General features: G+C 57.5%; 1 protein-coding gene across 1 annotated transcript in view; it reads right to left on the bottom strand.

The window, feature by feature from the left end:
- Positions 1 to 688: 688 nt before the first annotated feature.
- LOC133357678 (stAR-related lipid transfer protein 13-like) overlaps positions 689 to 26,097 on the bottom strand; it is a 164,338-nt gene continuing 138,929 nt past the window's right edge. The window contains 15 exon segments of the mRNA XM_061575768.1: positions 689 to 814; positions 1,421 to 1,569; positions 2,925 to 3,101; positions 3,218 to 3,435; positions 4,189 to 4,530; positions 5,126 to 5,240; positions 6,844 to 7,057; positions 8,255 to 8,453; positions 8,599 to 8,758; positions 10,066 to 10,248; positions 12,145 to 12,356; positions 12,358 to 13,701; positions 15,307 to 15,370; positions 16,945 to 17,026; positions 18,159 to 18,230. Of these exon segments, the coding sequence (XP_061431752.1) occupies positions 1,458 to 1,569; positions 2,925 to 3,101; positions 3,218 to 3,435; positions 4,189 to 4,530; positions 5,126 to 5,240; positions 6,844 to 7,057; positions 8,255 to 8,453; positions 8,599 to 8,758; positions 10,066 to 10,248; positions 12,145 to 12,356; positions 12,358 to 13,701; positions 15,307 to 15,370; positions 16,945 to 17,026; positions 18,159 to 18,230 (3,494 nt within the window). The 3' untranslated portion in view covers positions 689 to 814; positions 1,421 to 1,457.

Genomic DNA, 26,097 nt, shown 5'->3' with positions numbered 1-26,097 from the left:
CATTCCACGCACACAGGACAAAGGTCCCCCGTATAGCCTGTAACAGACTGTTGGGGAAAGTGCTGTTAGCGAGCAGCACCTATGAAGGCCGGCATTGTGGCACACGATGGGGTGGGTGGCCACCACCGCGCCCGGCTGCCTTAGTCTCCCCGGTGGCGATGTTTACGCACCGCGCACCGGGTACTCATTTGAGGCTGAGTCGACCTAGGGAGAGGCCCAGGACCGGTTCAGATAATCGTCACTGGCGTTGGCCGTGAGCGTGAATCGAACTCGGGTAGTGCAGCGCTGCTAACCGCTACCGTAACACAAACGTACGTACGCGCACACGCACACACGCGCGATTCCTCACCGCCCATCACCACCATTACCACTATTATTGCACGGCGGATTGTCCAGCGGTTTCCTTTGTCACGCAATCAACGCCTTCCGTGGCGTGTGAATCACCGCCTTCCGTGGCACCTCGTCGCGGGCCCGGGAGTAAAAGGACGCCAGCAACGGCGACGTTGACCACAATGCAGTGCGGAGAGACTCCGGTTCCCCGACGGGAGCGGCCTTCCTGAAGTGCAGGCGCCCAGCCGGCGCCGGCGTCACCTCGCGCGGTGTCGGTTCACACCCTGAGACGGGACGGTGGGGGGGGGGAGGGGATTCTCGGTGTCATTCAACGCCACGCGGGGAGTCCGAGTCTGGGCCATCGGCCGTCGCGGTCCCGAGGCAGCGGCAGCAGCGTGGGCGGAAATCGCCGCCCGTGTCCTCCTCGTGTCTCTCGTGTCCCCTCGTGTCTCTCGATGGATGGGACGTCGCTGTCTGGATCGACCTGAAACCACACCGAGGCGCAGCAGTGGCGAGATGTTAACTCCCTCGCCCGGCATACAGGAGGTCGTGGGTTCGATCCTGACCATGACGCCGGTATATATTTGGAATTTACGTGTTTCTCTACCCATGGACGCATGGATTTCTATCCAGCTCCTCCGGTTTTTGCCTTCACATTTAGAATCAACATCGTGCGTTGAGAGTATTTGGCTGCCGTAAGCTTCCACGTGATAAGCCACTTCGTTGAGCAATCATTTGTGGCCACATCACTTCATGAAAATGAGCTACACAGCTCAAACTAAAAAGAAAAAAAAAACGTTACAATTGAAACAGCCGATCTCAGAAGCATGAAGCCATTTCTGCTGGCCAATCACAGCTATTCTTAGTCATATTTAGAATCAATGCGCGTTGAAGAGAGTTTTGGCTGCTGCTGTGAATTTCCACGCGACGACGGTGATGAGCCACTTCATTGACCCTGATAGCCAGGGTCGCTTCTGACAAAAACAGCTTTTAGTAGCTCAGCGAGGCCTTACCTGGTAACGTAAAAAAATACTTTTAACAGTTTCATAAATAGTTAAGAATAGCGAGCGTGGTTCAACGAGCTGCGCACCTCACTTGGGAGCTTGCGGTGTCGTCGTGGAGAACGCTCAAATCTTTGTCTCGGGGCCGTCGGACGCCTGGAAGGAGTCGCGGATGCGTGCCACCTCGGACGCGCAGAGGTGCCCAAACACCTTGACGTACCAGTCGGAGGTTCGACCCCTGGGCGCGGAGCAGGGGAGAGACAGGTCAGGGATGTGGCCGCGGGGGCTAAGCGACGGCCCCCGACTTCGGCCGCCCCCAAGGACCACGCTCCTCGTCACAGCGCAGTGGTGGGCCTTAGAGGCTCCCGGCAAGGCGAGGCCATCACGGCGGACCCTTGGCCTGCCATCATCACGGTGGACTCTGGGCCTTGCCTAGTTTACCTACTGGATCGACTGTGCACGACACGGCTACGGGTACTAGGTTACTGGCAAGGCGAGGCCTGCCATCATCACGGCGGACCCTGGGCCTCGCCGAGTTTGCCAAATTTCTCCCGGTGGGATAGGTGGCCAGCACCACGCCTGGCCACCTCTGTCTCCCGGATGGTGTTGTTTACACACTGCAACAGGTACTCATTTGAGGCCCATGACCGGCTCAGATATTCGCCACTGTTTTTTTATTTGTGAGCGGGAGTCGAACTCGAGTCACCGGTTTCATAGTGCAGCTCGCTAACCTCTAAGCCACTGCTCCCCACACTCGCACACACTCACAAACACTCACAAACGCAACACTCCCACACTCACAAACACTCACACAAACACTCACAAACACTCACAAATGCAACACTCCCACACTCACAAACTCACAAACACACTCACAAACACTCGCACACTCACAAACACTCACACACGAGTGCTGGGTGACGTAAGCGACCACGGTCACATGGGGCGATGGAGCCATTCCCGTCGTGCACAGCAGTCAGGAAGGCGCTATGCTTCACAGACAGCCTGCCGTAATTTCACGGTCAGACGCGATGTTGCTACGTGGATTTGCCCAATCATTTCTCAAAGTAAGGCAAATTTGGAACCGTGATGCCGAATGACGGCAAAGCAGCCGGCGCCGGTATCCTTTTTTTGATGTTGTTATAAAACGCCCCGCGGTATTAACCGGGGCGGCCACCAGGCCCACACCGCGAAGCTCCACAGCGAGCAGGTAAATGCGCGAGCACTCGGCGCTATCGCAGCGCGGTCGCTACCATCGCCCGGCACGAATAGCGGCCGCCGAGCTGAAGCCGGGGCGGATCGAGAGACCTGCCGTGACGCGAGGCGCACAGCCGGCCCGAACTTTGCAAGCTATTAACTGTTTCAAGCTTTCTAAATAGGGCGGTGTGGCGGGCGGTGTGGCGGGTGGGGTGGTGAGTGGAATCGTGGGTGGCGTGACGGTGTGGTGGGTGGCGTGGGGGGTGGCATCGTGGGTGGGGTCGGGGTGGTGGGTGGCGTGATGGCGTGGTGGGTGGGGTGGGTGGGGTGGGGAGCGGGGTGGTGGGTGGGGTGGTGGGTGGCACGGCGGGTGGCACGGCGGGTGGCACGGCGTACCGCATGTCGATGCGGCAGACGTAGGTGAGCCTGCAGCGTGCGGGCGCCAGGGGCTCCACGAGGTAGCGTGCGTCGTACGTGTGCGCGCGCACGCCGCCGGCCAGGGGCGCCTCCGGCGCCGGCACGGAGACGGCGGCGACGGCGCTGGCGCCGCGCGGGAGGTCGCAGCGCCACGTCCTGCGGCACGCGGCAAACCACGCAGACGCCGTCGTCAGCACCGGCGACGTCGGGGGCGGGGGGAGGGCGGGCGCGGGGACGGAGGGGTGGGATCGACGGCGAGTGGGGGGCCGCACCTGATCAGCACGTGGTCGCGGGTGGGCTGGGGCGCCATTGCGTCCGTGGCGAACTGCACGAGGTCGGTGCGGTCGGCGGCGGCGACGGCGCGGCGCTCCTGCACCAGCCCGTCGTCCCAGAGCGCCCGCTCGTGCAGCACGCGCTGCACCACCTCGGCCACCGTCGCCTCCACCTCCACGCTGGCGCGCCACGCTCGCAGCGGCGCGCCGTCCTCCACCTGCGCCGCCGCCGCCACCGCCACCACCGCGGATCAGAATCGGAGAAATCCGAAGAGCGATGGAGCTCTTTTTCCCCCCCACGTATGTCCAGTAGGAAAGTTACGATGACAAACACGATAGGAGTGCAAGGCAGAGGAATGTTAAGCTAGAGGTAAATCTGAAGGTAAATCTGAAGGTAAAGCAAAATCAGCGATGACAACGCAGTGGGTTTAGCGCCGAGGCTGTGAAGCCGGCGAGCTGTAGGTTCACATTGCAGGCCACGGCTAACATCGGTGGAGCGTTCCGCATTGCCGAGAATGTTTTGAATGCTTTCAGGATAGTCAGTTTCACCGGACACGATATCCGACACCAAGTCCAGCGGGTCTCCATCCAGCGGCTGATTAACAAATAAATAACCGTGCCCTTTACCCCCCGCACGACCGACGGGCAAAGAGACGGGGCGCGGGCAGACAGGTGGGCTGACGGACAGAGAGCTTGAAGGGTGGACCGGACGGACAGAAAGATGGACAGATCGTCGGGATGGACAGGAGGACGGAGCGGAATGGACTAACGAATGGCCTGACTGACTCACTGATGGATGGACGGCCGCACATGGCTGACTGACTGATGGATGGACTGACTGACTCACTGATGAATGAACTGACTGACGGACGCATGTCCAGGCGGGCGCAATCAAGACGACGATTACGGAGCGAGCGCGGCCCGGCCGCTCTCCGTCTCTCTCTCTCTCTCTCCCGCGTGGCCGCCCGCACCTTCCTGTAGGAGAGCTCCACGTGGTGCTCGTGGCTCTGGGCGGCCGTCCAGCCCCTGAACTTGTCCCGCGCCTCCTTGAGCAGCCCCTCGATCCGCTCGTCCAGCGCGGCGCGCAGCTCCGCCGGGTCGCACGGCGCCGGCGCCAGCGCCGCCGGCCACCGCCGGCTCCCCTCCGCCTCCCTGTCGGCGTCGCCCTCGCACGACGAGGAGGAGGAGGCGACGGAGGAGGAGGACGAGGTGGAGGAGGCGGAGGAGGAGGGCGACGAGGGGAGGGAGGAGCGGCGGGGCCGGGCGGTGGGCTCGCCGGAGCCCTGGCTCTGCTTCAGCATCTCCGGCGGCACCTGGGGGGGGGAGTGGGGGAAGGGTGGGGGGTGTTGTTATTGGATTTCTCGGATTTTAAAATCTCGCTTCTGCATTCGAGTTACAAGTTAATGATGTGCTTCAAAACAAGTTTGTATTTTAATATTATTATTTAAACAAAAAAAAAGATTTTCTGTTTATTTGCTTTACGTTTCATTGGCGTATTTATTTTGTCGCTTTCATTTTCCACAACGACACCGGTGACAAATTAGTGCCGAATTGGAAGCCCATGCGGTAAAGACGACAATTTCGCCGGCACTCGCCGACTTGGCACCGCGAATCAAAAAACCGGTCCGGAGTTTGGCTCGTCATGAAACATCGCCGCTGAAAAGGTCGCACGACTCCCAGGGGGCCGTGCGCGTGGCCGATGGGCTCTGCGGGAATTCTTATTTTTTGTTTGTTATTATTTTATTTGTTCTGCGGAGAGAGACGAATACGAAGGAGCCAGGGGAGACTGGTAGTGCAGGAACTAACGACGTCGATTGACGTTGTTAGTTCCCACAATTCGGGTTTTGACGGCCGCCGGTTTGCTCGCCGGTGCATCTCACGGCAAGCTGCGAGCGTCACTCCACGCACCTGGAACAGATTCTTGCATTCGGAGATCATGTGCGTGAGGCCCTGCGTGGCAGCGAGGTTCTCCGTCAGGTCCTTGTGGTCGGGCTTGCCCATGCTGTGCTTGCGCTGGATGGATCTGATGTTACGCACGGGGGCACGGCATAAAGACAAAGGACCACCGTGTAGCCTTAACAGACTGTCGTGGCAAGTGCTGTCAAGCGAGCAGTCGCGCCCGGGTAGGGTTGTCAGCACCACGCCCGGCCGCCTTTGTCTCCCCAGTGACGATGTTTACTACACACCGCACCAGGTACTCATCTGAGGCTGAGTCGACCTAGGGGAAGCCCCAGCACCGGTTCAGATAATCGTCACTGGGTGTTGGCCGTGAGCGGGAATCGAACTCGGGTCGCCGGGTTCGTAGCGTAGAGTAGCGCTAACCGCTACACGACTGCTCCCCACAGTCACACACACACAACAACAACCGCCATTCGCTACTAAGTGGCGGTGACGTCACCACGATGCTTGTGAGGCCATGTGAAGTGTCGAACGCCCGCTGGCAGGAGGTCACGGGGCAGACCCAGGTGCCACGGGTCGACTGAGTGAGATGACCGAGATGACTGGCTGATGCCCCCTACTGTGCCAACTTACTGTGCTTTAGCCACCCGGCGCTCTGCTCATTGTTGTGAGTGTCACTCCTCCCCCCTCCGTTGCTGTTGGAGAGCGACTGCCTCCAACTACCCAGTAGCGTCCTTCACGAGCCTCCTCCACTGAGGCCAATCTTGACACCGCTGGTACCAGTCATTGGCAAGTCCACTCAGCTCCACATCCTCCTGTACCACATCACTCCAACTCTTCTCTAGCCCGTGCCGCGCCCATTCAGCCCACTCGATCCGGCCGAACAAAAGCTGTTTAGGCATTCGGTGACTGGGCATGCCGGCTACATGGCCCAGCCAACGCAGCCTTGCCTGCCGGAGGAGCTCACCGATGGGACTTTACCCAGATCTTTCAAGGATTTGTGAGCTCCTCACACAATCCAGCCTGTTTAAACCCAGGATGGATCGTAGGCAGGCCAGCCTAAATGTTTATAACCGGCGAAGATGTTCAATTTGGGGTGTCCACGTTTTGCAAGCATAGAGAAGGGAGGGAATGACTGTGACCGAGAAGACCTGGTGCTTCGTGCGGAGCGACAGACCATGTAGCTTCCACACAGCGTTACGCAACCGATGAAAAGATAATGCCGCTCGACTGATTCGGAGTGAGACCTCCGCTGTCAAACCGGAGCCAGTCATGAGCACACTGCCCAGGTATGGGAAACTCTCCACTCTCTCCACAACTGCCCCATCACCGATTGGGAGTTGTGGGGGTGGAGTGTCCGATGGCACAAAATACCCAGGCAGGTGCTTAGTTTTGGTGGGGCTGATGGTAAGTCCTCACCTGTTAGTGGCAAGCTCCAGGTTCAGCAGCAGCACCTCCAACTCCTCTGAGCGAGCAGCAATTACCAGATCATCGGCATACATAACATGGTTGAGCAATAGGGAGCCATCCCTTGACCGCACCCGGGCATCGATCAGCCTCCCATTGTATGGAAATTCCTCCGGTACAGCCATTGAAGGCTTCACGATCATGTGGGAAGCCAGAGGACATCAAATGGAAGGATAGACGGAGGCACGGACGAACGGCTCGATGAACGGGCCTGACGTGTGGGGGAAGGGGGCAGGGGGGTAGTGGGGGGGGGGGCTCACCTCGGGGACGAGTGCTCGCGCTTGGCGGTGTTGAGGTGGAAGATGGAGGGCGCCAGGCAGATGGCGAGGTTCCCCGGCGTCATCTGGTTGTCGGCGACGCAGGCGGCGACGTCGCTGAGCAGGAAGAGGAGCGACTGCAGCGCCTCCCGGCTCTCGTCCGGCAGGAGCAGCACGGCGGCCTGCACGGCCGCCAGCCGCTGCTCTTTGGGCACGACTGCGCGGGGACGCACACATACGCACACACACGCGAGCACACACATACGCGCACGTACGCACACACATGCGCACACACGCACGCACACACACACAAGCACACACACGCGCGCACACACACGCGCGCACACACACACGCACACACACACGCGCACACACACACGCGCACACACGCGCACACACACACACGCGCACACACACACACGCGCACACACACACGAGTACACACACACACGCACACACACACACGCACGCAAACACACAACTAGATTTTAGAACTCGCGTCGCTCTTCACAGGTGGCCACCGAAACGCTCCGGCCCAGGCACGGCCGACCCTCCATCCCTGCGTCGGGCGCCCAACGAACTTGTCGCACCATTTAACATTTTAAATAAAACGCATTATTTTTAAGCAACGCTCCCGCCGGACGTACGAACTCGTCGCGACGCCGCATTCTCCGCTCCTGAGCGAGCGCGCGACGTGGGAGGAGTTACGTTGCATCTGATGGAACGGCGCCCAACCAAACCCGACGACCCGCGAGGTGTCAGACGAAGCCCGGATTTCTTCCCGTCCAAAGGACTTCTGTAACTTGAGCAAAGCGGCCGGGGGGAAGGGGGGCAGCGGACGGGTGGCAGCGCAGCGGCGACACTGAAAGCGACTCACGGCAACAAGGAGCCCGGGTTCGATTCCAGACTCGGGAGTTTCGCATTCTCTAAGCCCCTGCTCTGCAACGGGTTTCATGCCGGGATCTCCGGCACTTTCCTCCTCACCCCATAGCGACAAAAAATGGACGCACGCAAGCGCGCAGGCACACACACACACACACGCGCACGCACACACACACGTACGGATGCACGCACGCAACGTATCACCGGCGTCGGCCAAAACTAGGGCCCCTGCACTACCGACGTTTAAGCTGTGCATCCATCTGCAGGCGATCACCGGCCGGCTCTGACTGCACGTGAACTCCACACACTGGCGCCAGGCACCACGACCGTGCCATCAACGGGTGACCGGCATGCCGCCGACCGCCGCCGGTGCCGTGCGTGCCGCGCACGGCGTTTGGCACGACGCGCGGCGGCTCTGCGTGCCGCCCAATGCTCCCATCCCTCCGATCGCTCCCAACACTCGCGACGCTCCCGACGCTCGTCCGCAAAGCGCCCCCCCGTCCGCCCGCCGGCGTCGCGACGCGCCACGCACACTGGTGGATGAGCAGGAAGGTGTCGGACAGCTTGCTGGTGAGCAGCGGCTCGGGGAGGTCGCGGAAGTACTGCTTGAGCAAGTCGGCGACGTCGTACGCCGACTGCTCGCCGTAGTCGACGCCCTCGGGCGACGCCTCGTTCATCTGCCGCAGGGCCTCGATGCGCGACTTGACGCCGCACTTGCGGAAGAGGCCGACCTGCGGGGGGGCCGGTGGGAGGGGTCGGGGGTCAGGGGTCAGGTCAGGGGTCAGGGGGCAGCGTCTCCACGTCGACCGAGCCCGGCGTGACCGCCGCGTTCGGGTCGAGCCGAAGCTCTGGGGAGCGCGAACCCGGCCCCCTCACCTGGTCCCGGCCGTGGTTGCGCAGGTGCCGCATGGCCTGCTGGATGCTCTGGGGGAGCGGCTGGCCCGTGCGCTGGGCGTTGACGAGCAGCGGCACCCCGAACACGGCCTTGTCGCGGTAGTCCGGGGCGCGGGCCCTCTTCATGAAGCGCGGCACGGCCCTGCGGCACGCGCGCAGAGAGGGAGAGGGAGAGATGGCCGCTTTCAGGCCGCACGTCCGCGTGTCGCCCGGTAGGAGGCGGTGGGTGACCCTGCTTCCTGCGTGCGTGCGTCATCCCACCGGCGTCACTATGGAATCACGCAACGGTTCGACTCGCTACGGACGAGGCAGAGGTCGCAATCGGGTACCCGATACCCGTACCCTACCCGATACCCGGCTACCCGTACCCAGCCGGGTATGGGTACGGGTACCCATTTGCGACCCTGGTGCGGCCGGGTATGGGTACGGGTAGGCCGTGAGTCACTGGTGAGTCACCGTTTGTCACTCATTTCGGGTAGGGTACGGGTAGGGAACGGGTACCCGTACCCGACCGGGTACGGGTAAGGAAACAAAACCCGTTTGCGACCTCTGGGACGAGGTCAGGGGGGTCAAGCAAGGCCCCCGCTGCCCGTGAAGCGGGCAGTGCGCCATTGCCACGGCTGCGACGCTGTGGCGGTACCAACCGATGTCTGACCGCTGCTGCCTGCGTGTGCACGTGTCTCTGTGTGTGTGTGTGGAGTGCCTGGGGAGAGCCACCGTTCCCCAGAGACACACACAAAGAGACACACACACAGAGACACACGCACACGGGTTCATGTGCGTGTGTGCGTGCATTTCTGGGAAGTGCCACTGCTTGCCAGACACAACGAAAATAAGACAAAGATCCCCCATATAGCCTTAACAAATTGTTGGGGCAAGTGCTGTCAGCAAGCACCTATGAAGGCCGGCACGGCACACGAGGAGGTGGATGGCCAGCACCACGCCCGGCCGCCTTTGTCTCCCCAGTGACGTTGTTTACACACCGCTGAGTCGACCTAGGGGAGGCCCAGGACCGGTTCAGATAATCGCCACTGGTCTGGGCCGTGAGTGGGAATGGAACTCGGGTCGCCAGGTTCGTAGTGCAACACACTAACTGCTACACTACCGTGTGTGCCAGATACACACACGGGGACACACACGGACACACACACGGACACACACACACATGGACACACACACACACACGGACACACACACACACACGGACACACACACACGGGGAAACACACACATACATGGGGACACACACGGACACACACATACACACGGACACGCACACGGACACACACACGGACACACACACACGGGGACACACACACACACGGAAACACACACACACACACACGGACACACACACACACACGGAAACACACACACACACGGACACACACACGGACACACACACGCGCGAGCTCGTGGCCGGAGGGGTGTAGCAGCCCGCTCTCTCACCAGTTCCAGCCGTGCTTGTTGGAGGGCGAGTGCTTCTCGATGAGCGCCGTGAGTCGCAGCAGGGCGAACCTCTGCAGCAGGTTGAGCTGCGCCACCGACTGCGCATGCAGCTGCAGCGCCGCCGAGCCGGCGTGGCGGGGGCAGTGCGAGCGCTGGAAGCTCGGCCAGCGCAGGCGAGCGCGCCTACACGGCGGCACGGAGACACAGAGAGACACGTGGTGACGCACACACACGGTGACACACACGGTGACACACACGGTGACACACATGGTGACACACAGTGACACACACGGCGGCACGGAGACACAGAGAGACACGTGGTGACGCACACACACGGTGACACACACGGTGACACACACGGTGACACACATGGTGACACACATGGTGACACACACGGTGACACACACACATGGTGACACACACAGTTACACACACGGTGACACACATGGTGACGCACACACATGGTGATGCACACGGTGACGCACACGGTGACGCACACGGTGACACACACATTGACACACACGTTGACACACATGGTGACACGCATGGTGACACGCATGGTGACACACACAGTGACACACAGTGACACACATGGTAACGCACACACATGGTGACACACACAATAACACACATGGTGACACACACAGAGTGACACACAGTAACACACACGGTGACACACAGTGACACACACAGTGACACACACATTGACACACACACAGTGACACACACATTGACACACACACAGTGACACACACAGTGACACACACGGTGACACACACGGTGACACACACGGTGACACACAGAGTGACACACACGGTGACACACAGTGACACACACGGTGACACACACATTGACACACACGGTGACACACACAGAGTGACACACACACAGTGACACACACAGAGTGACACACACAGAGTGACACACACACAGTGACACACACGGTGACACACACGGTGACACACACACAGTGACACACACAGAGTGACACACACAGAGTGATACACACACAGTGACACACACGGTGACACACACGGTGACACACAGTGACACACACAGTGACACACGAACACGCTGCGGGTCCTCTGGTTTTCCCCTCCACATTTAGAATCAACGTCACGCCTTCAGACTATCTGGCTGCCGAAACATTTCCGCGTGATGAGCCACTTTGTGGAGCTGTCGTTTGCGCGGCTTCTGAAAGTCGCGTCTGAAAAACAAGCTACGCGGCTCGGTGGGGCCTCAGCTGGCAAAATAAAAACAAGAGTTTGGTGCGGTGTGTCGTAAACATCGCCACACTCCCCACTCGTGCGACACGGTGCTGGTTCTTTCGGTAAAGTCACGTAGAAAAAAATGAAATTAAATAATAATAGAAGACGGCGTTTCGATTGCTGCATAAGCAACCATCATTAGGTACGAATGAATGAGAAAACAAACCTAGTAAACTTGAAAATATAATGCAATACAACACAGAGTCAACTAACAACAGTCAACACCCCACCTGGTTGATTACGTTCTTCCGAAGAGTGCTATATTTCAGAGAAAGACAAAACATAGACACGGAGACACACAGACAGACACGCAAGCAGAGAGAGACTCACACAGTGTGTGTCTCTCTCTCTGAAATTTAGCAATCTTTGGAAGAACGTAATCAACCAGGTGGGGTGTTGACTGTTGTGTTAGCCGACTCTCTGTGTTGTATTACGTTCTATTTCTGAGTTTACTAGGTTTGTTTTCTTATTCATTCGTACCTGATGACGATTGCTTGTGTTGCAATCGAAACGTCATCTTCTATTATTATTTAATTTCATCTCTTTCTACGTGACTTTACCCAAAGAACCAAAGAGTAATTCCCGCAGTCACGAAAGCTTTGAATCTAGTTTGGTTTGGTTTCACACCGTGCCTCAGGATAGGATGCAGACTATTTCGGAGCTTGCGCTCGATCCCAACCCCCCCAAAATCCCTCCTGAGAGACGGCGACTCCGAGCTCCGTGCGCACGCCGTTCAAAATCTCCGTCACCGACACACGATGGCGCCCGCACCGCGGCGCTCACGCACGCGGGACGCGTCGAAGCCGCTCACCGGTTTGGCCTCGTGAGCGACGCCCCCACGCCCGAGTCCCTCCGCTCCCGCGCGGCGCCGCCCTCCGCGTCGTCCAGCTCCGGTAGCGACTCCGCCGGCGGCACCGGCGACGCCGCCACCGCGTCGTCTCCCCGCCCCGCGCTCTCCCCGCCCGGCTCGGCTCCCTCCGCCGCCGAGCCGAGCGACGGTGCCGAGCCGGACTGGGCCTCGGAGAAGCCGGCGCCCGCCGCCGGCGCTCTCCGTCACCTCGAGCTCGCTCCACACCTGGCGCGTCCACGAGTCCACCGAGCGCTGCATGTCGGCCACGTGCGACAGCAGCGCGTCGAAGCCGCTGAACGCCCCTCCGCCGGCGCCACCGGCGTCCGCGTCGGAGAGGTCGCCGGCGCTGCTGCTGCCGCCGCCGCCGCCGCCGCACGGCACGTTGTCGTAGAGGCTCAGGCGGCTGCCCGTGGAGCCGAACGAGCTGCTGCGCTGGCGGTGGCATCGCCGGTGCTGCCCGCCGAGGCTGCCGTAGCCGTGCTGGTGCTGGAAGGGGTGCCGGGCGTGGCGGGAGCCGGCGGCCGGCAGGGACTCGCGCGACGCGTCCGTGCCGTCGTCGTCGCCGTCGTAGCGTGCGTCCCCGAGCCGGCCTCCGAGGAAGAACCCGCCGTCGCCGAACCGCCCGCCGGCGCCGCCCGGCCCCCGGCCCGTGGTGGGCGAGAGGCTCTCGCTGGAGAGGGCGCGCGGGAACGTGCCGGGCTTGTGGTCGCGCGGCAGGTGGAACGCGAGGCTCTCCTGCGAGCGCGACGCCGCGCCGTTGCGCCGGTTGCGCTCGGCGATGGCCGCCAGGCTGGAGTCGTCCCCCCGCTCGTCTCGGCCCCCCCCCGCCACCCCGGCGAGCCTCCCGTCGCCGTCCCCGGCCGCGTCGGCGAGGCCCGGCCGCGCCGCGGCGCGGTCCGGGGCCGGCCTCGGCACGGGGCCGCTGATCACGAGGGGCTCCTTGCGCGAGGGAAGCGTCGCCGCCGCCTTGCGCCGCTGCTGCTGCTGCTTGCGGAGGCGCAGGTTCTCGACGCGCTTGAGCAGGCTCTTGGCCTTGGAGCGGTGCTTCTCGTCCGCCGGGGAGGCGTCCGGGAGCTTGCGGCCGAGGACCTCGCGCGCCAGCGCCGCGGGCAGCGTGCTCGCGCCCAGGTCGCGCATGGCTCGCCCGTCTCTCTCTCGCGCCGTCGACGACGTCGACGACGACGACGATTTCGCCGGGGAGGGGCCGGGTTCGGCGGCGAGGCCGCCGGGGTCCGAACCGAACGCTGCGCCGCCCGCCGGGCGTTCGGGTCGCGCCGTCCTTCCGGGGGCGGCGTCCGCCGCGGCTTTGCCGCCGCCGCCGCCCTCCGCGAGCACCGACAGCGTCTTGAGCGGCTCGCTTGGCGAGCTCACGCGGCCGCCCGGTACTGGTGCCGCAATCGGCACACCCGGCACACCCGGTGTGCCCGGCTGGTCGACGCGCGACCAGCGCCGGCTCGAGCGCTCGAAGGTCCACTTGCCGCTCAGCGCGCACTGCTCATCCTCGTCGGAGTCGTCGCCCTGCGGTAGAGAGAGCCACCGGATTAACGGTGGAGAGAGCCACCGGATTAATGGTGGAGAGAGCCACCAGATTAACGGTGGAGAGAGCCACCGGATTAACGGTGGAGAGAGACACCGGATTAACGGTGGAGAGAGACACCGGATTAACGGTGGCGAGAGACACCGGATTATCGGTGGAGAGAGACACCGGATTAACGGTGGAGAGAGACACCGGATTATCGGTGGAGAGAGACACCGGATTAACGGTGGAGAGAGACACTGGATTAACAGTGGAGAGAGACACCGGATTAACGGTGGAGAGAGACACCGCATTAATGGTGGAGAGAGCCACCGGATTAACGGTGGAGAGAGCCACCGGATTAACGGTGGAGAGAGCCACCGGATTAACGGTGGAGAGAGACACCGCATTAATGGTGGAGAGAGCCACCGGATTAACGGTGGAGAGAGACACCGGATTAACGGTGGAGAGAGACACCGGATTAACGGTGGAGAGAGACACCGGATTAACGGTGGAGAGAGCCACCGGATTAACGGTGGAGAGAGACACCGGATTAACGGTGGCGAGAGACACCGGATTATCGGTGGAGAGAGACACCGGATTAACGGTGGAGAGAGACACCGGATTAACGGTGGCGAGAGACACCGGATTATCGGTGGAGAGAGACACCGGATTATCGGTGGAGAGAGACACCGGATTATCGGTGGAGAGAGACACCGGATTATCGGTGGAGAGAGACACCGGATTAACGGCACGGCCGTGGCGGTGCCGGATCGCGGCGACGGGAACGATGCGCCGAGGCCGCGGGCGCCACAAACGCGTCGAGCTGCAACACCCTCGCAACGTTTACATCGTGCCGCCGAAGCTCAAAGAGGGAAAAATATAAATGTTGACCTATCCCGAGTTTAGATGCAACGCTACAGCGCATACATATAACGCCGACAGACGCTACGGTTAAACTTTACCAGTTGTAATAAAAAAATGTCGTTTTAGAATTCAGTATTGGAGTAGCGTGCACAACTGCAGCTACCTGGCCATCACAAATGATAGCTCAAGGAAGTGGCTCATCATCATCATCACGTGGAAATGTATTGCAGCCAAAAACTCTAAACGCACTTTTTTAAATGTGGAGGGAAACACCGGAGGGACCCGGAGAAAAATCCACGGGGAGAGAGACACGCCAACTTCAAATATACAGCAGGAGCCAGGGGTCGGAATCGAATCTACGACCTCCTGTATACCAGGTGGGGTATTTAATATATCCTAACCACCGTGGTGATGATGATGATGAGAGAAAGAGACACGCAGACTCCAAATATACAGCAGCAGGCATCGTACAGGGTCGGGATCGAACTCACGACCTCCTGCATACCAGGCGAGTCGTTAACATCTCCTAGCCATCGCAGCGCCCCTAACAGGGCGGTGAGGTTACTCTGGTGAGGGGGAGACCAGAGGGGGAGGGGCGACCGTGGTGATGTGGGGCCCCCCGCTGCGGCGGTACGTGGGGGTCTCGGGCGGGGTGACGTCGCTCCGCGGTTGTTAGCGACGGTGAGCGGCGAAGACGGGGAGGGGGGGGGGTGGGGTGTCGGGACGCATGGGAGACTCACTCTCTTCCTGAGCGGGGTCGTGTCGATTCTCATCGAGGCCCACTTGTTAAGGGCATTGAGCCGTCTGCAGACCAAAATTCACACAAACGAAGGAGGTGAGATTCAACAACAAACAACAACAAACAACAACAGCAGCAGCCAATCCACTGCGGCGGCGGAGGCCAGTCCCCGAAGAAGCTCCGGGGCACGCGCAGCGAAACGTCGGACGTCGCGTCCAATGACGCCGCGGACCCATGGACCCCAGGGGAGCGAACCCCAAGAGCCGGTGAATGACGGATTTGAGAAGTGGAGCCGTCCGATGGGCCCCGTGCGTCCACTTTGCGTCGTGAAGCCAGAGCTTCACCGACATCCGAGCTCTCGGGCTCCGCTCGGGGAGGCTCCCGCGGGGAGCCGCCCTGCCCGTCGCTCGCCGAGCAGCCGACATTTGTCTACCGGCGGCATCCCTCGCGGGCACGCCCGCCCGTGCTTATATCCAAAGTAGTAGCAGTAGCAGTACTAGAAGTCGTGTGCTCGTATCAGAACTTTCCCTTTGCTTGCCCTCCCACCCCCGCCCCGCTCCAGTGTAACGTGAGCACGTATTTCTTATGCCGGAGCTGCGCTCGTACTCGTCGCAAACACATCCCAGCAGAGGGCCAGAGGGCTTGTTGGCAGCTGCCATGCGGCTCGTCCGTGGGTTCCCCCCACCGAATCTCAGGAAGCTGAGCCACACATTCACAGTTCCTTTGAGCCGGTGGTCTGGATAAGGCCGAGCACTCTGACACACGACGCGACGCACACATCTGTATATGGCGTCGTGCCGTTCAATCGACCGCACGACGGAAGTCGGCGGGGCAGGCGGCGGGAAGAGAGGGAAGAGAGGGAGGAGAGGGAGGGGAAGGAGGGAGGGAGTGAGGGAGGGTGGGAGGTGAGGGAGGGAGGGGATGGAGTGAGGGAGGAGACGGAGGGAGGCTCGTTAGCGGCGTGCGCGGTCGCAATTATTGAACGAACTTCCGACGCAGCGTGGAACCGCTGCCGCCGGGGGTGCCCGGGTGAAGCGAATTAATGAACAATGCGGATGAAGCGCCGCACGCACGGTGTGCTCCGCACGCTCGCGCTCCACAAGCGGGCCGCCCACACAACGGAAGAGGAGGCCGTGCGCTTTGTGTTCACGCACGGCGCAGAGGGAGGGCGCCGGGTCGCCTGCGAGGGGCTGTTGGGGGCGGGCGCCGCTACATCCGGTGCTGCCTTTGTCTCCCCGGCGTGAACTAATGCGGACGGTCTAACGAGGACGGACGAGAGCGCGAATGAACAAACCCTCGAAAAAACTTCGTCTGGAAAGCGCTCAGGAAGCGCTTTGATGTTGGGAGGAACGATGCCAGAGGAACAAAACCAAAAAACAACGCACAGCGCTCTTCCTCTGCTCCCGCTGCGGCGTTGGAAGCAGAGTCGAGAGGCTGCGATCGTGCCTTTTGTTTCGCACGGCGTTACCGCCACGGCGTTACCGCCACGGAATGGCCATCACGTCGTTGCCACCATGGCATTACAACCATACGGCGTCGCGTCCCGCGAAATCGCGTCCCGCACCCGACCCGAGCTTTCGTCCCCGAGGCGTGGCGGTGGTGGTGGTGCACCGGGCGATGATGGGAGGGCTGCTCTCACCTGCACACAGATTCAAACGAATCCCAGTCGAGGAAGTCGTGGTCCCGTTCCACAGCGGCGATGTCAATGGGGAACTGCGAATCTGCAAAACGGGAGGACGACGACGATGAATGTGTGGCTCACTGCACGAGCATCCAGAAGTTGTGCACTCGTGACAATGCAGGTCAAAAGGGTTGCGCGTTTATAGACGCACGTGCTTACCTGCTTAACGATGCACTGGTTTATGGATTGACATCAATTCTTAACCTCATGGTTGAAACAATAATGTGTAGTTGTATATACAAGCAGTCCTCGACTTACGAACACCCGCACTTACAGACACCTGCACTTACGATCCAGCTTCCATGAAATATTTTTTAACGTCGACTTGGAACGCGAAACTCTCGCATGTAAATTGAAACGCGGAACAATTTTGTTCAGCGGAGCGATCCTCCGTGAGATGTACTGAGTTAGCCTGTTCGTGTGTGTGCGCGTGTGCAATTGCGTGTGTCGGTGTGTGTGTGAAAGTGTGCCAGTGACGATTATAATTTGAACCGGTCCGGGGCCTCCCCTAAGTCAACTCAGCCTGGTGCAGTGTGTAAACATGGCAACTGGGGAGACAAAGGCGGCCGGGCGTGGTGTTGGCCACACATCCCCTCGTGTGTCGTTCTGGCCTTCATAGGTGCTCGCTAACAGCAATTGCCCCTAAAGTCTGTTAAGGCTACACGGGGGATCTTTGTTTTATGTTGAACTTCTCTCGCACCGTGCGTAGCCAACCATGCTCATCGCAAGAAGCAAATGTAGACATTTAATAACATTGAATGCATCATACACTGGTGGTGGCTACGCAGCGAGGGTTGGTGGATGGCACACAGACATTGTGAAACCTTCTACCGGTGGGAGTCGAGGAGGTAGAGGGACTCTTCACACACACACACACACTCGCGGACATGCAAACACGCTCACACGCACACACGCTCGCACACACGCACGATCATACACACACACACCACTAAACTATCACTCCCCACACACACGCACGCTCGCACAGGAGGAGCCGCTAGGAGGTGGAGCGAGTGGAGTGGATGGAGGGGGTCAAGGAAACTGGGGGAGGCCTTGCCCGGGAGAGGGGAGTTACCGGTCGACAACAACAACAACGAGCAGCAGGTAACCATAGGGGCAGCTTGGATCAAGAGGGTGCGTCGCGTGCGAGGCGCACGGTTTGTCGCACGCACCTTCGTAGAGCTGGGCGTACTGCGGGAAGCCTGCCGCTTTCAGCCAATCGCACGCCTCCTTGGCTTCGATCTCTGTGAAGGCGAGGGAGACAAAAAAGGGGAGACGAGAGAGGAATCTCAGTGAGGGGTGAAAACCAAAGACTGGTGCCGGCTTCGTCACCGGCACCGCCTTCCACGCCCCACGGTTACGCTGAACGGGCCTCTCTCCCTGCGCCGATTCACCGACAATAATAATTAATCCAGTCGATTGTCAAATTCAAATTCGTGGATAATCCAAGAATATAATCATTCTCCACGGATCTCTATGCCAAAAACGAACAATAGATGATGCGCGTGCTCAGTGATGACACTTTCCTGGCTCCCGCCCAGCAGAAGACTCGGCCCCACTAAGTGGATGACAGCAGCAGAGCCACAGCCAATCAAAATCAATCAAACTCCACCCCACCGTTATAAAGAGATTGCAACTACTGCACTGTAGAGGCGATTCACGTGGACTTCAGTTTAACATATTTGTTCGCTTTGAGCACCGTGTGACTTGGAATAAACATTTCCAAGAATAACAAATGTATAACTGTTATTAGATTATTAATTTGGGCTTCAGGGAAAAATCCACGAGTTTTTAAAATTTGTGTCAAAATCTCAGGCTCGCGATAAACCGCAAGCAGATAATGGAGTCTAATTAAATCTTATATCGGCTCATTCATGCTCAAAGCATCCCGTAACACTGTACATTAATTGTATATAATGACCAAATCCCACATACAGCCACTGCCAAGCAAATAAACACCTTACTACTACTACCAAGCTAAATCTAAAGTTATTAAACAAGTCAAGAAATGGCACCAACACCAAAAGTGCAAACGTCACGATAAATTCATTATCAGTGTCCAACTGGGAGCGGAATCAACCGATTTTCTCCTGCAAAATCTGCCTGTCGCCTCACGATGCTGGTCGAATTTAACTGGCGAAACGTCGTACTCAGATTGTAAATGTTGTGGATTTACTCTCCAACACACAGCCGGTGTAGTGCTGTACTACGCGACACTAAACCTTGCTAGTTGGATGTGTCGGGTGGTGGTGGGTTTAGCGACGCATTTCTATATTTACGCGATCTAACCCAACAAAAACCTCTATAATGGATGATATTGGTCGTGAAAGACTCCTACGACTACATGGCGTTAAACGACCTTTTGAAACATTTCATCGATGTCAACTAAATTCTTAAGTTTCTCCGATAGGAAGAATAAACAGCTAGTTATTTGCATATATATATATATAAAGCACACAGTACATGTAAAACAAAAGACCCCAGGCAGACGATACCCGGCTTTGATCTCCTGCAAAGCTTCTGGGGCCACAACCTCTGAACTGTATCCGCTGCAGAAACCACAGCAGCAGCATCAGCTGACAATGACGCTGATACTCAATGCACGAATGGGGACATTACAAACCCTTCCGGCAGTGTGTGGAGACTGTGCGTCACCATCCAAAGCAGAACCACGGAGCGTACGACAACTCGGGTGGCCGGTTCACAAATACGGAGGGAGGCGGGAGGAGGAGGAGGAGCGTCCGCCACTCCTGCCACAAATTATAATTATCTGGCTCAACCACCTCCGTGTAAAATTATAGTTGTTGCTATAATTAAGGTATTTAAAAAGCTCAAACGATGCATTATCATCTCCAGCAGTGGAAATTGCATATTCCTACAGCAGAAAAAAAGGTAAGTCACTTTTTATTAAAATGGCCCAGTTGTAGAAATTCCACATTCCGATGGAAGGGGGCATATTCCCCCGTAAGACCACGGCACCGCTGTTGATATCCCAACAGCGCGGTACGAATTTTGTTGACACCAGCAAGGCGACGAGTCGAGCCCCGGGCCTGCGTTTAAGACCCCCCTCACTCGCTTGCCTTTTGCCTCGACAACAAACGCGTCTCCCGCTCAGCGTGGCGATGTCACGTGACGTGCACGGCATTATGGGTCCCCATGGTCACAATCGCAGTCCAACATTTTAAAAACTTTTTTTTCTCGTGCTGGGCGTTCTCCGCTACTTCGACATCTCAAGGAGCTGCTGCCGACTGGCTGGCCTCCTTGCAAGACACTCCGGTGAAGAGGAAATGGTCCTAAATGCACGGCGCGGGAGTTGCGGAGAGAATGGCATGGGTGGCTCATATTCGGGACTTAACTCTTTCCCATCCGGATGACGTACGTCCATGTACGTCATCGTGCGCGTAGATCATCGTGCGCGTAGGTCATCGTACGTGTGTGTACGTTACCAGTTATTTCTTTTTCATATTCCGATGACGGAAACACAGAAGACGGAAAGATGGAAGATGTACCGCGGGAGGATACTGCACTGAAACTGCACACGTGGGTGAACGGGGACACCCACGACTTTGCAGTGCGTCTCGGGAGGGGGGGGGGGGGGGTTGGGGGAGGGTGAGCCTGAACCCCCCAACAACCCAGACAGCTAAACCCCAAACAGCTCCGGCGAGAAATGAAAGCCCCTGGTCATTCGAGAATGGGCCGCGGGAGACAATGTTGATCTCTTCGCTGATGAACGGCCCCCGCTGGCAGCCAAATCAACAAGTCTTTTTGACAAGTTCAGGGGCCTGCCTGCACCATGACCGTTTAGCGAATTCCTGCAAATGCATTCCTGGAGGTCGGCTCGCTGCTGTTCGCATGGACCGCGGACAACGAGCAGCCGTTCCTCGGCGAGACGAGGAGGCCCTACGGACTGCTAGAAGTCGGCGCTCCTTCAGCGGAAGAGGACGCCGACTCTCTCGCAAGGTGGCGAAAGAAGTTCAACGCACGCACGCACGGACCTCGACATTGGCATCTTAGCTCCTGGACACACTGCTGCTGCCACTGCCATCATCACGCACGAGAACGAGTTGCGAGTCTCTGCCGACTGGGGGAGCTCCGGAAAGACGTTTAAATCACCACGACAAGACCTGCTTCTACGAGACGGTGACGACACGGACTGGTGACAAGTTGAAAGTCAATCGCCACTCCCAAAGCTCGAGTTTGAACCAAGCGCGACCCAATACAGACGCCGCTGCAAGCCGCGTTTCCACCGCGAGGTAGTTAACATCTCCTAGCCACTGTGGCGTGAATGCACCTGGCAAGCGTCTCTCCTCGTCTTTACTTCCCCTTCTCACGCACTAAAAGCCAGGAGGTTAACACAGAGGGGGCAATTGCTTTGACTGAACATCTGACATTAATATTATCATCATTATTATTATGGCAGTAACTGAATAAGTTAGCAGTGAAAAACACCGTGGTTCCACTTCAACACCTTAACAACGCGCACAGCACACTGACAACAACGACAACGACGATGACGACGACAAGGACGATGACGACGATGACAATGACGACAAATGACAACAATGCCAACAAAGATGACTACCATGACGACAAAGATAACCACAACGACTGACGAGGATGATGACGACAACGACGACGAAAATGACGACGAAAATGACGACAATGGCGGAGTACATGACGACATCTTTCCGCAATTAAAACTTGAAGGCCACGACGGCATGACCTCTCAAGATTGGCCTACGGTGCCCTCGGGTAGAGTTGGTGGCACAGTGTGGGTGTCGCACTGCCCTTTGAACTCCGGCGACCCAAAGTTCCATTCGCCACCGCGGCCAAACGCGAGCGGCGAGAGAAACATTTTGAACCGGTCTCGGACCTCGCAGCGACCTACACTGGACCAGCCTGGCAAAGTCTTAATTAATCAACCCCCCCCCCCCCATGACCGACGCAACTATGTGGAGGCCTTCATCCCGGCAGCGGAATTACAGCCAACGTCAGTTGAGCATGGACAATTAGACCCAAGCCGAAACATAACATAGAAAAAATAATGTTACAAAAATATATATATTTTTATTTTAATTATAGAATATAGTATTGTCATCAGTGTGACATAAGTATACCAAGTTTGCAGTCGATACCACATTGGGAAGTGGGTAAAAATTGAGTTGCAAGATTTGAAGATACAACAACAGCAGAGTGAGTTAAATAAAAGGGAGTAAAAACGGGAGGCGTTAAGATGTTCAAACACCAAATAGATACATTTTGCAAGGAATCGAGTCTGCATTAGCCACACACAACACTTGTGGTGAACATGCCAACAAAACATGCTCTGATAATTACTATAATATATGGGCATTGATTGGCCTAGTCTCACCGCCAGTGTCAGAGCAGAGAACGCCACAAGTGCGAACGGTGCAAGGGCAATGCACTAGCAGAGCACTTACAGCTCGGGGTGAGCAGCTCTATCACGGGATTCATTTGTTACCAGTTTCAAAGTATGAAAAATAACTTTATTTGGATGCTTGCAAAAGGTACGACTGATCAAACGGCGTCGATTCTCCAGTCGAACCGCGAGCGAATCATCGGGCAAAGGGGCGGGGATCGTGAGGCCAGGAAATGAACCGAACCTCCAATCGATTGACATTTTTGGATATTTTTGATTGATAAACAACCAGTTTTTAATTCCGGAGGAGGATGCGTTCCTGAAAGGCGCGAGGGCGAATTCCTGAAACGGCGTCAAACCGAAGCGACGTTTCCCCACGAGAGACAAACACGGACAGCGGAGGGGGAGCGTGGGACGAGCCGTGTCTTCATCGCAGACGTACCCACGACGTTACGTGAACTTACTAAGCATCCCGCGCAACGGCAGTCAACTTGAACACAAATTAGACTGGCGTTCAATTTCAGTAGACTACATGACAAAACCGAAACACTGCACGTGAATAATAGATTGCGCTCTACGGTGCGGTACGTGTCTTTACGCACGACGCACGAAATAATGTCTGTACAGGGTAGTAGTGGTGGGTGGTGGTGGTGGTGGCGATGGTTAAGAGGCGACGGATAACGAGAAAGAATAAAACACAACGATGATACCGTCAGCGACGTGAGCGTGTGTGTGGGGGTTGAGGGCGACGCGAGTCGGTAGCGGCGTTGATGATAACGTCGCGTTAACTGTAACGTGATGACGGACTTGCGTGACGACGTAAATCGGGGGGGGGTTGCCGTTTGCAGTTTTTTTAGAACAAGAGACTTGGCGAGCTGAGACGATCAAACTCGGCGTCACTTGAGGAACCCGCCTTTGGAAGCGAGGCGATGACTGAGAGGCGCTGGATAGCTGAGAGGCCATTACCAGCCTCCATCCATCCCTCCCTCCGCCTGCCCGGACCAACTTCTCCCGTTTGTCTTTAAATCTCCCAGCCACCACCACCACGAAGATCCGAGTGTGAGTTTTTATTCATTGCCGGCGCGCGAGCCAAGCATGTGTGCCCGCGCGTAGCACGCATGGTACGCGTGCGTGTGTGCGCGTGTGCGCATGCGGCAAACCCGAGTTTGATTCCCGCTCACGGCCACTAACATCAGTGACGATTATCTGAACCGGTTCTGGGCCTGCCTTAGGTCGACTCAGCTTCAAATGAGTACCTGGTGCGGTGTGTAGTGAACATCGTCATTGGGGAGACAAAGGCAGACGGGCGTGGTGCTGTCCCCAACCGCGCCTCGTTTACCGAGGTGGCCGCTCACGGCAGCTGCCCCAATAGTCTGTTAAGGCTATAACGGGGATATTTGTCTTTGTGCGCGCCTGAGTGTGCGTGCGCGCCTGAGTGTGTTTGCGCGTTTTAACACGAGCGAGCGCGTGTATTGACACGCGGATAGTGAGGAGGCCAAATTTGATGTCACGTTTTTGACAGATACGGAACCTGGAAGGAATTCGTCGCAGTGTTTATTTTTTCAAGCTTGAAGCGGGCTTCGCAGAAAAAAATAAAAGAGTCTAAATATTTGGCCAAAACCGGCTCCCCCTTATCTGCGTGGCGAACGAAAATAAAAAGCCTCGGTTCCCAGACGGAAACTCCCGATACGACGGGAAAACGAGAGTCAAACATTCCGGGCACATCCATCCGCGATAAAAATTTAAACAGCGGAATATCAACAAAATGTATAGCAGCCAAATAATCAAATAATCTAAACGCGTGATGTTTATTCTAAACGTGGAGGGAAAAACCAGAGGACCGGAAGAAAAAACCACGCGACTACGGTGAGAGAGACACGCAGACGCCAAATACACAGCAGGCGTCAAGGTCAAGAAAGAACCCACGACCTCCCGCATACCAGGCGAGGGAGTTAACATCTCATTAATTTTTGGCTCTGAGTTTGGGCATTTTCACAAAACCTTACAAATCTTAAACATCTGGCTCAGACTGCGAGTGGTGACCCTCAGCTCTTAATCATACACGCTGGCCGCGAGGGTATTTGTTTTTCCCGAGTAACTTAACAATTACAATAGCCATTATTATTACCACCATAGTTATTATCTGGCGTGCACCGCCGCACCCGCGGAGCACGCGTTGATGTGGGACCGTTCTTCTATTTGGGATTCATAAAGCGCCTTTCGCGAAGGCGCTTGACAATGCTAACCGACTACGGTACAAAATGGCAAAATAAGCGGTGGTGGTGGTGGGGGGAGGAGTGAGTAGGGGTGGAAGGAGCGAGGTGGAAGCTGCGGCTGGGGAGGCGTTAGGTGCGCTGGGTGGTGCTGGTGGGGGGGTATAGGACGGTGAAAAGGCAGTAGAGAAAAGAGGACCTGAGGAGCAGTGGGAATAAGAGGCAAACGAGGGCAGAGAGTCGCATGTGGAGAGGGAGTTTGTGCCGGTGGCAAGCAGAGAGGTGGAGCGAGACTAGGCGCAGGGCAGTGGAGGGGCAGCGAGAAGATGGGCAGCTTGTCACTTGGAGCGGCGTCTTGGGGCATAGAAGGAAATGAGATAAGAGAGGGGGGGGGGCGAGTCCATGCTCTGCTCGGAGTGGCGCAGCGCGTTCCCAAGCGTCGGCTGCGTTCCGCGAACTATCTAAAGCGGCTCCTGCCGAGGGACAGAGCGCTCGCTAGGCGGTGCCCCGAAGAGCCACGCCGCCGGTGGCCACCGCCGTGCCGACCAGTTGCCGGTGCGCCGCTGCCCGGCGCCGGGGTTCTTGGCGACGCGCGGATTTGCAATCGGAAGACAGAGCGCGTGGTGCCTGTCAACCCCTTGCCAGTGCCCCCTAGCTTATTACAGAGCAGTTCAGACCGTATTGGTCACCCTGTGCCCCTTAGAAATCTCGACGGTCATCCTACAAAGTTCCATCACAATAGACAATCATCACGACTACACTCACCACTACACTCACCACTACACTCACCACCACTACACTCACCACCACTACACTCACCACCACTACACTCACCACTAGTACACTCACCACTAGTACACTCACCACTACACTCACCACCACTACACTCACCACCACTACACTCACCACTAGTACACTCACCACTAGTACACTCACCACTAGTACACTCACCACTAGTACACTCACCACTAGTACACTCACCACTAGTACACTCACCACCACACTCACCACTAGCACACTCACCACTAGCACACTCACCACTACACTCGCCACTAGCACACTCACCACCACACTCACCACTAGTACACTCACCACTACACTCACCACCACTACACTCACCACCACTACACTCACCACCACTACACTCACCACCAGTACACTCACCACTAGTACACTCACCACTAGTACACTCACCACTAGTACACTCACCACTACACTCACCACCACTACACTCACCACCACTACACTCACCACCACTACACTCACCACTAGTACACTCACCACTAGTACACTCACCACTAGTACACTCACCACTAGTACACTCACCACTAGTACACTCACCACTAGTACACTCACCACCACACTCACCACTAGCACACTCACCACTACACTCACCACTAGCACACTCACCACCACACTCACCACTAGTACACTCACCACTACACTCACCACTACATACCCGTGGGGCGGCAAACGAGAGACGTGATAGTAATATATAGTGTAGTGTATAGAGCATAC

The sequence above is a fragment of the Lethenteron reissneri genome, chromosome 59 (assembly GCF_015708825.2).
Source record: "Lethenteron reissneri isolate LAM-NWPU_2019-01 chromosome 59, ASM1570882v1, whole genome shotgun sequence".
NCBI lineage: Eukaryota > Metazoa > Chordata > Hyperoartia > Petromyzontiformes > Petromyzontidae > Lethenteron > Lethenteron reissneri.
This window is presented reverse-complemented; position numbering and strand designations above follow the sequence as displayed.